The sequence below is a fragment of the Lissotriton helveticus genome, chromosome 1_1 (genome assembly GCF_964261635.1).
Source record: "Lissotriton helveticus chromosome 1_1, aLisHel1.1, whole genome shotgun sequence".
NCBI classification, from domain to species: Eukaryota; Metazoa; Chordata; class Amphibia; order Caudata; family Salamandridae; genus Lissotriton; species Lissotriton helveticus.
Window position 1 is genome coordinate 364,596,692 of NC_136057.1, and position 13,995 is coordinate 364,610,686.

Sequence of the window (13,995 nt, forward strand, 5' to 3'; positions counted from 1 at the left end):
CTCCATGAGTCATTACATATTCCACAATACAGCCTTACATTGCAGCTTATATCTTTCAGTCCAAAGCTTCTGTCCCAGTTCTCGACTTGGCAACCTCTGCATTACCATTTCCCTCATGGTCTTTATATCTATTCCATGCAAGCTTGGAAACCAAGTATTTTTATTGCTGCTTCAGTTGAATTCTGATAAGTCTGATGACCTTATTCCACCTCTGCCTGCCACTTCAGGCAAGACCCTACAATACTGAAGCCATTCTATTGCAGTTAAAAGGCCTGCACAGGTAAGGGTTTTTATGCCTCACATCTATTTAATTCTGCTTTTTGGTACCATTTTCCAAGTGGCTTCCTTCTGTCTATCTCTCCGAACTGACAGCATTGCTTCTGGGAAGGAACAACTGCTACTCTCAGTTTTGGTGTGGCAATGTTGGCAAGCTGTTTAACACAAAACGAGCTGCTCCCAGTTTGGTGACCTAAGTGCTACAGTGTTATTTCGTGAGTGCAGGCATCTCACAAAAAGTGAAAGACTGGTCTCATACACCACCTGGTGTCATGCTTCATCATCGACCAGACCTCGCCCTCTAAAAACGTGGTTTGATAGAGGGCGGGCATGCACCTGAAGACAGGGATGCACTACTTATAAGTGCACAGATGAATAACACAGTTTGTTGCACTTATAGCCACGCACTATGTTCTGCACATGTATGTGGCTGACTGGACAGTCTTCACCAAACCTGTGACCATGTTGCTATTTTGGATTTCACTCTTTTTGATTTTTTTCCATATAGGCTTGAATATATTAGCCGCACATCGGTGGAGTGTAATATTGAGCACCCCCACTCAGTGGAACCCTCCCACCATAGTACGGTAAGGGTAGAGCCCGATTCTGTTTATTATAGGTTCTGATGAATACCATGGACCCGACTGGGCCAACAGGCAGAAACATGTCGACCACTCACATCACGGTAGGGGGGCAATAGAATCCCCAACACACCGACCATTTATTTTAACTACCATACAGATGCCAGTTACATTCAAATGAATTTGACATCTTTAATGGCTTTTTAAGTTTCACTTTTCTTGCAAAGGCCCCCACTTAGCTTTAGAAGTGCATCCCTGTCTTCAGGTGCATGCCCGCCCTCTATCAAACCAAGTTTTTAGAGGGCGAGGACTGGGCGATGATGTAGCATGACACCAGGTGGTGTGTGAGACCAGTCTTTCACTTTTTGTGAGATGCCTGCACTCACGAAATAACACTGTAGCACTTAGGTTACCAAACTGGGAGCGGCTCTTTTTGTGTTAAACATTATTTGTTGGAGGCTGCCTGCTCCTAGCGCCCCGTGCCTGTAGTTCCCTTCCCTAGGTCTTCTTTGGGGTTCTTGTGGTTATACAAAAATGTTGACAAGTTACCAAACTAAATTATTGATGTTTTCCATGGACTCCTGGGTAATCTCCTGAGGTTAAAGTCTACTTTACAATAGAATTCTTATACTGTACAGAAAAATACTCCTGCTCTTTTACAAATCCTAGCTACTTAAGCAGCTTTAGACTCAGCCTTGTTTTGTTCTGGGGGCTCACATTCAGAGGTCAACATCCAATGATCGAGGAATTTTTAGATGCTCACTAGGTAAAATTTACATTTCACTCAGTACAGTTTCATGTAGTCTGTTTGATTAGTAACCGGACTGACTTTGCTTTGGCGCTGGCTACATCTTTGGTTACAACTTACGAGCAAAGATAAGGTTATTGGGGTATTTTCTTGGGGCGTGTTTAAACATATGCTTGATTGTTCTGATTCTGAAGCCTACGCTACAGACACCCAAGTTAGAGTCAAAATATTACAGATCGCCTTTGTCAAAAGATCAGAGATCACCTTCCGTAGAAGATAACTCACGAGGTTAGGAAGGGTGACTTGGCAAATGCTGCTCAATCTCATACTTTAGATGTATTGTATTGTATTGTAATTGCATTTATATAGCGCTTACTACCCCTGGTGAGGCATCAAAGCGCTTTTTCGGCGAGTATCACACTACTCCGGAACCCATTAAGGATTAGTGGTGAATTAGTATAGTGAAATATGAAAGTAATTTGAGTCGTGGATATGTTAGTCAGTTATTTGGATTGAGAAGGATAGTGGAGGGATAGAAGAGGGAAAAAGGTTTGTATTCGCACAGCGCTTGCTACCCCTGATGGGGTGTTGAAGCGCTTTTTTGCCAAGTAGCACACTACTCTGGAACCCATAAAGGATTAGTGGTGAATTAGTATAGTGAAATATGAAAGTAATTTGAGTGGTGGATATGTTGGTCAGTTATTTGGATTCAGAAGGATAGTGGATGGATAGAAGAGGGAAAAAGGTTTGCATTTATATAACGATTGATGTAGTGAATGGATATCTCAGATTGATATCCAATTCTGGGAAAGAATGCTTAGAAGGGAAGATTTTAAGGACTGTTGTCTTGTCCATTGTCACTTTTTGAAGGAACAGTTAATAATTGCTGTTGGAACCTACTTTTTCTACGCCAATGAGCATGGCAAAAGGTAAGCTTGACAAAAAAACGTTGTGAATAAAGCTTTAAAAAAAATATCTCGCGGATAAATATTATACGTACCTTTTGCCCCACTGGCTGTGATCGATTAGATTGAAAATTATCATTCATTCATTTCAATCTTTATTTCGACTAATTGGTCATAAAAGATACACATACATTAAAATCACATAAATTCTGTCACATTTGATAAAACATCAGTACATGATTTAATGATCCACATCAAACATTATTAACAATGTTAAAAAAATAAAGCAAATCTACAGACTACCCAGCATTTTTTAAAAGATAATTACGCGTAAACCAAACATTTGTAAGGAATTTGGCAAGCGCAAAAACAATTGGGCCGGAAACATCACATTTTAAAATCCTATACATAGGTATATATTCCCTGCCACCCAAGTTCTTAATCAAAGGCAGCAACCAGTACTTTCTGGCTGCCTTATATGCTGGGCAGAAAAAGATCACATGTAAGTCATTTTCCTCTTTGTCGACGCAAAGGGGACAGTACTTAGTGGAAGGGACTTGCGACCAGGTGCTAGAAAAGGAGCGCAAAGGCAATGTACCGTATCTCCACTGTAGAAATAACTTTCTAGTGAGTACGGGATATATGGGATCAAAAGCCTTTTCAAGTGCGTAGAGATCCTTATTTTGCAGGAATTTGGAAGAAAGGGACCCCTCTGTCTGGGTAGCTAAAGCCCTTACCCTTTTGTGTTCATGATACAGATTCGCCAGAGATCTCTTAGAGATTGTAGGTGCTGTATCTGCTGGTTTAGTCCACAATTCGGGGAGCCCCAGATCTGTGCAAGTTGACTGGATATTTTGGACCCAGGGGATACTGAGCGCCTTAGGGTTTTTTAATAGTTCGACCAGTTCCGCCCTATAGTCGGCGAGATCGTCGCTGCTCCAAAGCCTGCGCCAGAAGGCAATGGGTCTTAGACTTATCTCGTCGGCGAGAGGCCGTAGCCCTAGATCAAGCCTCAGAGGGAGAAGTGGGGTGCTAGAAGGAAGTGCGGTAATTTGTCTTATGAATCTGTTTTCCGTGGATGACAGATTCCGACATGGGGTATGGCCCCACAGTTCAGCCCCGTACAGGATCGCCCCCCTGGCCTGTGCTTTATATATCTGAATTAGGGCCCCCAATGGGCGATAGGTCGAACCGGTCATCATCCGGGAGATTCCCCCGGTAATTTGTACTAGTTTAAGGTTAGCCCTAGTTTGATGGGTCCCCCAGGTCATATTTTCGTTGAGTGTCACGCCGAGATATTCAAACGTGGCTACTCTTTCCAGCCTTGCTGCTCCCAGCAGGGGATTCGGGCGCTGTTTGGGGCTTGGATTCAATACCATATATTTGGTTTTTGTGGCATTGATTTCCAGTCCTCTGTCCTGACAGAAGGCCACAAAGGCATCAAGTATCCTTTGGATGCCCATGGGAGATTTAGATACCAACAGCGTGTCGTCCGCAAACATTATTGCGGGCACACTGTTGCCATTTAGTTTGGGGGCATCTGTATAGTCGGTGGCGTTCAGATGAGCGATTACCCCGTTAACAAAGAGGCAAAACAGGGTCGGCGCCAGCACACAGCCCTGTCTTACCCCTCTGCCCACGGGGAATCTATCAGTCAGCTCCCCCGACCTCCCACACCTCACCTGGGCATAATTGTTATGGTGCAGCCTCTGCAAGGTCAATAAGATGTCTGGTGGTACGCCCATCCCTGCCAGAATGACCCAGAGTTTTCCCCTGGGCACAAGGTCGAAGGCGGCTCGTAGGTCCACGAAAATCGTGTACAAACTGCCACCCTCGAACCTCACTGTCTTCCAGTAGACCAGATTCAATCTAAAGACCTGGTCCACAGTCGATACCCCTTTCCTAAAGCCTGCCTGGTATGGACTGAGGGCGCCTGCCTCCTCGATCCATTCCTGAAGCCTATTCAGGAGGACCCTGCCGAACAACTTCTGCGCTACATCTATCAGGCTGATCGGTCTGTAGTTGGCTGGGAGGAGGGGGGATCCCTTTTTGAAAATCGGGACCACCTCAGCCCCCAGCCAAGTACTAGGGATTTCCATCCCACCGAGGATACCATTAAAAAGAGCAGCGAGGTAGGGCGCCCAGACGGTGGGCTCCTGCTTGTACAGGTCTCCCGGTAGCCCATCCAGCCCAGGGGCCTTCCCCGAAGCCAGGCCTGAAATGGCAGCGGTGACCTCGCTCAGTGTTATTTGATCCACCTGAAAGCCCTGCCTCTCTGGTTCAATTGACACAGGAAGTTCTCCGGTCTCAGCGCTGTATAAGGACTGGAAGTGGGCCTGCCACACTCCAGGAGCTATATTGGGCTCCACTGATGAATGTAAACTCCCTGATCCCCCATTCACCATTCTCCAGAACAGGCGTTGATCTTGCACTGCTAGGGCCTTAGTGAGTTCTTCCCACTGATTTTCCTCCCATTCTATTTTAGCCTGGGCGAGAAGTTTCTTGTAGGCTTGCCTATATTGCTTAAGGCGTTCCCCTCCTTTGCCTTCCTTTATTACTCCAAGGAGTTCTGTTTTGGCCCGTCTACAGGCCACATTGTACCATTGGATTTTGCCTTGGCACCTCTCTCTTGACTTTCGTACCTTACATGTGAAGTGGGGTGCCGCAACTTTTATAAGTTCCTTGTGTGCATCAGACAATTTACTCCTTATATCTATATTACTTGCCCCACTATCAAGGTCCCCGACAATTTCCAGAATAGGGGTAATCTCTGCATAGAGCAGTGGGAGTTTGTCCTTTTTTGTAACCATATGCTCCCACCTAATTCTTCTCCTACTGTTGTCTATGAGGAGCGTGGGGTGGTTCCCTTCTTCCTGGGTCACTAAGCCCTGAGGTGCTGGATGAACAAGATCTAGCTCAAGGGCATTGTGGTCACTATCCAGCCTGTCTATTACCCTAAAATCCAGTATAGTTGACCACCTCGCTAGTTGGACCAGAACATAGTCCAAGTGTGACTCTCTTCCCCGGCGGTTGTAGGTATTTTTACCTGGTATGTCCGAGTTAACTCTCCCATTGCACGCTCTAAGTCCATACCTTAAGGTGAGGGCAGTGATTTGCAACGCTAATGGGGTCCAGGCTTTCGGAGATGGAACATCAACCCCTGGTACTGCCCACCTAGCTTCTTCATCTGATAAGAACCCTTCCTGGAGGCCGGGGAGTGGCTCAAAGTGAGAATTAAAATCCCCACCCACCACATAGTATGAGTCAGTCGACAGTTCAGATAAAAAGTTCAAGAGTACATTAAAAGTCGGTGATTCTTTTGTCTTTCCCATCGGCCTGGAATAAATATTAACCAACAAGAGGTTTGCTTTGTTTGGCCATGTTAATGAGACCACCAGGATGTCATCAGAGTTACATGGGAGCCGTGATGCCACACAGCCCAGATGAGCAGCAACCCATGTCGCAAGGCCCCCTGAAGGGCGGCCTTTACCTTCCCACCTAGCTGGAATAAAGAATGATGTATAGCCTTGGTGTCCATGGTCCTCTCTAGCCCAGGTTTCCTGGAACATGCATATGTCGCCAGTTTCTATATACTTTTCCCAGGTCGGCTCCTCCAATTTGTTTGCTAGTCCCGCGATGTTCCAGGAGATTATCCTCAGATGTTCAGAAGTGGGAGATGTCAAAACACAAGGGTTGGAAGAGGTAGGTCCTGGCTCCTCTTGTATTGCAAGGCCTGGAGCGGGAGCAGCATGGGTTACATGTGGCACCATAGCTCCTCTCTCCCCCTTGCCAACAGGGAGGGGAACCAAAGTTATCCCCTCAGCTGCAGCCACTCCATCAGTGGCTAGGTGAGAGAATTCGATTCTGCCGTGATCTATGGCAGGTGGATCATCCAATAGGCCAGAGCTTGGGCCGGAGGACAAAGTGAAATGCTCCAACGACCCACGGGAACCCAGAACCCCTGACGCTGTCTTACAGGCAGTAAGTCAGTCGACCCCATCCAAGCCGTCCAAGCAGTTGAAGCGATTGAAATCACAAAAAGGTGTATCCGGTGGTTGAAAATACGGGCGTTGTACAGAGCCTTTGTGGTTTCGTCTATGTTCCACCCTTGACCAGTCATCGTAAATTGGAGCCTGGGGCTTAGGAATCGGGGGAAAGAAAAAAGATACTGGCAGGGTCTGTATGGTGGAATCCAGGGATCGGTTCATTCCTCTGCAAATGTGTCGAACCGTGCCTGGGTCCTTAAAGGTTACCATGATACAGTCCCCCACTATAGTTTTCCTGGTCTTCCCTAGCCATGGAACCCTTCTCATCATGATGATTTCGTTATTATATTGGGGAGGCAAGGGTCGGTTCCAATTAAGCCATTTGATAACCTTTTTCTTGAGTGACTGGTAGTCCTCATTTTCCCCTGATCTTAGGTGAGGGGCACCCGCTAGAACCACCATTAATCTATTGGCCTCAGGTGGGAGGTCTGGCCTCCGGGGTCTGGGAGTTGGACAAGCGGGCGTGAGTGGGGGAACATTGACATGGCCCTGACGCATTCCAGAGGACTCTATTTGTGAGCTATGTGAGGTCAAATCCACTTGATGAGTGGGTCTGGGGCTTTGGTTGTTGTGCCGTGCCTGGATTTGAATGGCCATAAGGGGTTGCAGAGGGGGAGCAGATGGCATGCTTCTGGGGGGGGCTCTATTGGCATTAATAGTGGCATCTTCTTTGGAAGGTTCCTCAGCCGGGGGAGAGATTTCCACTAGCTTTGTCTGCTTACTTACTAGGGTGCTCAGGGTGGTAAGAGAAGTTTCTAGTAAGGTGAGCCTAATCTCGACTTTTTTTAAGCTGTCGGTGATGGGCTGTAGAAGGGAGCGGAGTAGGAATTCAATGTTCCCCTTAGCAGAGAGTGGATTATTTGGATTTGGCGTAGTATCCTCTTGTTCTTTGGTGGTGGCAGTGGTTCCGGTATTTGGGAGCTTAGAAGGAGGCACTATCTCCGTATGCTTCCCCGGTAGAACAGTATTTGGCCGTTTCTTGCCAAAATCCAGATGGGATACTTTAGGTTTTCCCCACCCCCCCGTTGTTTTCCGGGCACGTTTGCTGGGTGGGGGCCTATGTAGCTCCACCACTACATTTATTTTGGGCTTGCTCTTATTGGCCATTAGGGTAGGTGGAATTTGGGTTACCAGGTTGACGGGAGAATGAGAAGTCTCTAGGGGGGCTGGCTCTATGTTTTGTGCAAGCGCTATCCCTGAAGTGGGGGGGATTTCCCTTAGTAGGACAGGGAAATCCTCTAGTGTCGAAATATTTGGACTGCTGGTTAGCATACCCCCCTCTTGGGTGATAGGGAAGGGGCTGATGTCAATCAAGGGCCTGTTTTTCATAGATTCAATTGAGCGCCTGCGCTCCGCCCTGCGTTTCTCAAGTGGACCATCCATGTCCGCCTCACCTTTGTTAGGTTTGAAATAGTTATCCAGAGTCCCGGAGCTGGAGGCTCCATCCCTTGAGGGGGTTTCCCGGTGTATAGGCGAGGGCATTTCCTTGGTTATGGCACGGGAAAGAATCAAGAGAGAGGGCCCAGCCCGGCCTCCTTCGGCCACTGACGGCCTAAGACGGTCCCGCCCTTGTCCCGGGCTTCTCCCGGTCGCTCCCGCGAGGCGGGAATACTGTACTCCTAATAGTACTACTGCTGTGCTGTCATACGGTGATAGGCGGGGGGGGCGTGTCCAGCGGGGAGAGCAGCCCAGGTGTTGCTGGTTGGGCGCGCAGGGGCTCCTGGTCACTGGAGTCCCCTGCCTTGCTCGCAGCCCCGCCGGAACACTTGCCTGCCCTCGCACTCCTCCTTTGGTCCTGGTACAGCCCTCTGCCGGTCGACGCGAAGCGGGTCCGGCGAGTCGTGGGCGGTGGTACAGAGGGAAAAGTTCGCTGGCAGCAGGTCCGCTGTGCTCCACAAGGTAGGCAGCAAGAGTCCGTTGAAGTGTCCCACAGACGCTGGGGAGAAGGCTACTTTTCAATCCGTGTGCGGGGGGGCGTGTCCAGCGGGGAGGGCAGCCCAGGTGTTGCTGGTTGGGCGCGCAGGGGCTCCTGGTCACTGGAGTCCCCTGCCTTGCTCGCAGCCCCGCCGGAACACTTGCCTGCCCTCGCACTCCTCCTTTGGTCCTGGTACAGCCCTCTGCCGGTCGACGCGCTGCGGGACCCGCGAAGCGGGTCCGGCGAGTTGTGGGCGGTGGTACAGAGGGAAAAGTTCGCTAGCAGCAGGTCCGCTGTGCTCCACAAGGTAGGCAGCAAGATTCCGTTGAAGTGTCCCACAGACGCTGGGGAGAAGGCTACTTTTCAATCCGTGTGCGGGGGGGCGTGTCCAGCGGGGAGAGCAGCCCAGGTGTTGCTGGTTGGGCGCGCAGGGGCTCCTGGTCACTGGAGTCCCCTGCCTTGCTCGCAGCCCCGCCGGAACACTTGCCTGCCCTCGCACTCCTCCTTTGGTCCTGGTACAGCCCTCTGCCGGTCGACGCGCTGCGGGACCCGCGAAGCGGGTCCGGCGAGTCGTGGGCGGTGGTACAGAGGGAAAAGTTCGCTAGCAGCAGGTCCGCTGTGCTCCACAAGGTAGGCAGCAAGAGTCCGTTGAAGTGTCCCACAGACGCTGGGGAGAAGGCTACTTTTCAATCCGTGTGCGGGGGGGCGTGTCCAGCGGGGAGAGCAGCCCAGGTGTTGCTGGTTGGGCGCGCAGGGGCTCCTGGTCACTGGAGTCCCCTGCCTTGCTCGCAGCCCCGCCGGAACACTTGCCTGCCCTCGCACTCCTCCTTTGGTCCTGGTACAGCCCTCTGCCGGTCGACGCGCTGCGGGACCCGCGAGTCGTGGGCGGTGGTACAGAGGGAAAAGTTCGCTAGCAGCAGGTCCGCTGTGCTCCACAAGGTAGGCAGCAAGAGTCCGTTGAAAATTATCACACCAGACAGTGAGAAATATCTGGAAATGTTGAAGAACTTCACTAGGGTGAAAGTGAACTGGAAAGCCACATAAACGCCTTCAGAGGCGACAATTGGGAACTTGGCAAACATCTACATATGCTACTACCAATTATCCTTTCATTTTTGGAGTAGTGGGCTTGTACACAATAATACATACAACGATTAGGTGAATGAATGCACAATTAAGAGTTCAATTGTGTGCCTACGGAACTAAAATTGGTCTCGAAAAGTAGTAATGTGAGGAGGACTGTGTGTGCGTGTGTGTGTGCTTGTGTTTTTCTGAGGGAGCCTGCCTAGGAATAGGCCTGCGGCAGTGACCAGTGTCTTCTGTTGAGTCTGTGAGGACATTAGCCACCATTGTAATAAAACCCCTAAAAGCAAATGCATAATCAACACATTTAATTGGATGAATCCATCTATCATTGTGAATTTCACTTTTATGTCTTGAGGATTGCATGTCACCCTATGGTCACTGGTCACCCACTGAAACTCAGAGAATAATATGGTGGAAGGATATGAAATTTGCCATATTTAAAAACAATTGATCACCCAGTTGTCTTCAGTTCATTAAGATACTTTAAGAATAGGGTTCCCATATCAGTTTTGTAGATGAACACTAAGGAAAAATAAGTAACACCTGGAGTCCGTCAGCACATGCTATCAGCAAGTCGCATGCATACAAGAAATGGGCAGACCACAGTTTAAGAATGTCTTGCATCCAGTTCAAGATGGACATAGTACTCTCATAATGGCCTCTAAAACAAAAGCTTCTAGCAATGTGACAGATACAATGACAACAAATGGCCTGGAGCTTGGTGTGAATCAACTCCATAATATCAGAAGCAAGAACTGTACACGAGGGCTTCAGTTTGAGCACCCCTACTCCCATTTCGAGGATTGTTTAGCTAGTATCCAATCTGTTTCTTAACAACTTATCATCAAGACCACGAGAGCATCCTGCTAAATGAATAAGTGTCCAATGCATAAACATTTTGTGAAAAGATACTTGCTATTAGAATCGTGAAAAAGGGATGTGGGAGCAGGTATATGACTTACAAAGCATTAAATAAGCAAATTAAATGTGAAAAGATACCGAATAATTTGACCATGAAAGCCAACTGCAGGCAAACAGTTATCTTCAGTGGGATTGAATAGGAAATGTGGAGCTATGAGTGTCCTGAGTGTTCATCATTCACAATTTGGTGTCCTGCTTGCAAACATTGCAGTCGCTGAGCGCTGTCAGGCACAGGCCTTCCCTATCTTATTTGCCTCCTGAGTTAGGAACCCCACAAATATTGATAAGACGGATTGTGGGCAATTTAGGGCACCAGGAGGACAGTGCAACAATGGCACACTTGGAGAATGAATTTTGGGTCCAGGATCGGTCTTGGAAGGCTGTCTCCTTCTTCCCAGCCACCTTCAAATAGTATGTGATGCACCACAGCTTAAGAGTGCTTCAGTAGGTATCCATTCTGGAGAAGTGTGGCTCAATGGTTAGAGCGGCAGACCCTGATGCAGAGGTCTAGCCCGGGACCAGGGTTCAATTCCCCGCCTCGGCGGGTCTTGGGCTCAAAAATCCCACGGACCTGATAATTCTCGCCTCGGTGCCTATTCCAATCATGGAGTCCCACTCTGCAACTCTGGGCAATAGCTTGCTTAATCTCCACAACGACCCCCACAACGCTAAGGATGCCTGGCCTCCACCTTGGGGGTGCCCAGGAGTGGACACCTCACAGGGAAAGCCAGGATGGGTTCCACAGTGGTATTCGTACAAGCGCCTTGAGACCCTTGCGGGTGAGTAGTGCGCTATACAAGTATCAATTTACATTTAAATTTTTAAAGCCCTTTACACTGCTGTACTCCAGGGATAAGCCATTCTGCACCCTAAATGGTGGGGATGAGGTGGTAGTTGAGAAATGGTCACGGACTGTACCACGGCCTAAACAGAGCTAAGCCAAACTTTGCTTTAAGTTATAATTGTTCTCAACTTCTATAATCAAATGAAGGAGTGGATGTGCTGAACAGCAAGTAAGGCTTACAATTACAAGCACTACTCCGTTATTGATCAAACAGTAAGGAATGATGATTAGGTTTTGGCCAGCGACGCGACCGCCACTGTTATAGTATCAAGCATGCTGTATGAACACACATGGCAGTGTTTAGCCCATTTGCATTTGTTTGTAGTTGTGATACTGTATTGGGTGTACCATTTTTTCACAAAAGTTCAACCTCAAGGTAGTTTCAAGATACTTAGGACTCTTGACTCATCACTAAACACTTACAGGCCGTGTACCACTGCCAGATCCAGCTGGTCCTACCATTGACCCATTGAATCAGTCCAACCCGCACAGCTTACCTTGAAGAGCTGGACTCCAATGCAGGCGAACATGAACTGCAGCAAGGTAGTGACGATCACAATGTTCCCGATGGTGCGAATGGCGACAAAGACGCACTGCACCACGTGCTATAAGATGGAAGAAAGTAAATCAAGTCAATGTGGTTGGTCACACAGGAGACAACAATCCAAATGTTGGATGGCATGAAGGAGCACGGATAGAATTCTGGCATTTCTACATGAACACATTTTGTTATCCAAGCAAGTTTGGCAAAATTAATCTGGGTAGAGGCGTGGGGCCAAGACATGCAAGATGTTCCGTATCAAAAGGGGTTCACTGAAACAAGTGTTGCCTCTTACGACAAGAGAAACACCTCCTGCCTTGAGTTTACAGACCTGAAGCGTAGTATCTCTCGTCTATGAGGAATTGCAGCTTCACCTAACAGATGCTATGAAAATACCAGTATATGGGGCTGGATGTATTAGTCGAAGAACACCCACATACACACACTACACAGAGTACTCTCGATTCAAGAGACCAGGACCAATTGGGCTATTCAGGCTAGTGGGCATGGCTGCAGGTTTTGCGACTAAAGAGAGAAAGAATGCATCACCTCTTATGTTGTTGCCTGCAGCCCTGCGTTCCTAGCAGCTCGTCGCTCCCTATTGGGGCCAATGTTTTTAACCTGGGGGATCTCCTTTTGTAAAAACGCATGGACTTTTTCTCTAAAGAAAAATAGACTGATGGATCTAGTTCGATTTGGCAAGTTCATAAACATCTTGCACACTGCGATAATGGACATCGGACTGTAACTTGGGGTGGGGTAGGCCCAATGACACCAGCTTTGGTCGAGCTGGCTGTATATACTATGATTTTATAGTTTTAAGGTATGCTAATAATTGGTCTAAAAGTTTAAGCATCACGAACTTTGGCGACTTTATCTGGACTTTGTACCAAATTTTATTAATTGACACAATAAAGAAATCATTAATTACACACTACAAACAAATTTTCTCAGACACCCTTGATTTAAAGGAAACATTAGGTGAAGTGACATACAAGTTAAATCGCAATTTACAATGTATATGAAATGCAGCAGTTGAGAAAGCCAAATAAACTCAGCCTCCCCTCCTACAATGCATTGTTAGTGAATCTGCATTTGGCACTGCAAAGCAGGTATTTGTCAGTATCTTTCTTTTAATCCATCTTTTTATTGGATGCAATAACAAGAACAATACAATATACAGCACTGTCGAAAATACGGTTTCATACACCTGGATATTACAAAAGCCCCCCACCCCCGATCCTCTCCCCTTCATTTAAATCTTCAACATTGTTTGATGAGTTTCCTATGGGCCGCTGTCTGAAGGTGGCAGGCGTGTGTGGGGTGTTGTAAATATGACCTCTGTAGCCATTCCAGCATCCCTGCGATTCATAGACAATCTTTTTAGCCAGCACGCACCACTCCATGTCATGTTCCCAGCTGTCCATCTGGGGTACTTGTTCTGCACCCCATGCTTTGGCAATGTTTCGTTTCACGATAGCCATCTCCACAGTTAACCACATGCATTCCGTATGGAGAAGGTCCGTTCCCTCCCAAACATTCAAAGGATACCATTTCGCTGTCAGGGTCAGGGGAGATCCACATACCTCTACCCATCTTGAACAAGGTAGTTGGGGAGTAATACGTTGGAGGACATTCAATTGTACAAGGCTAAAGCTAGACCGTATGGCTACCTCTGTGGGGAGGCCTTGGCTTTCTCCCTTTCATCATCTTCGAGACCCTCAGGTCATGGGCCCATTGCGCATGCAGGTGTGCCAGGGCATTAAATGGTTTTTGTGAAGTATTTTCTTATATGTCAGTGATATGGCCTTTTGCGGCATGTATTAGTCAAGTTGTTTGTCATCCAATGGTGTGCACTCTGATAGTGCCGTTGCCCTCGGCAGCGCTGCCCTAAGTGCATGTCGGACCTGCAGGTAATGATATATCTCAGTAGGTGTCATCTGGTAGTCTTGTTGTAAGTCAGTAAAAGGGACGACGTGCCCCTTTTGCCATAAATCACCCAACCTAGAAATGCCAATTAAATTCCACTTGTCAAAGTCCGGGAGGCATCTCAATGTACCCAATGTGGCTCTGTCTCACATGGGTGTAGTCTGCATGATCTTCCCCTTCCAGCCCAGGATGAGAGTGGCCCT

At 47.9% G+C, this 13,995-nt stretch overlaps 2 protein-coding genes across 15 annotated transcripts in view; one reads left to right on the forward strand and one right to left on the reverse strand.

Moving 5' to 3' along the window:
• CACNA1C (calcium voltage-gated channel subunit alpha1 C) overlaps positions 1-13,995 on the reverse strand; it is a 2,299,705-nt gene that overhangs the window by 488,357 nt on the left and 1,797,353 nt on the right. For all 6 annotated transcript variants that reach the window (XM_078673661.1, XM_078673663.1, XM_078673662.1 and 3 more), the window contains one exon: positions 11,820-11,927. In XM_078673661.1, coding sequence (XP_078529787.1) covers positions 11,820-11,927 — 108 coding nt within the window. The remainder of the gene's footprint in view (positions 1-11,819; positions 11,928-13,995) is intronic.
• The window catches only part of LOC144808862 (uncharacterized), a 433,476-nt gene that overhangs the window by 143,880 nt on the left and 275,601 nt on the right, over positions 1-13,995 (forward strand). The window lies entirely within an intron of this gene.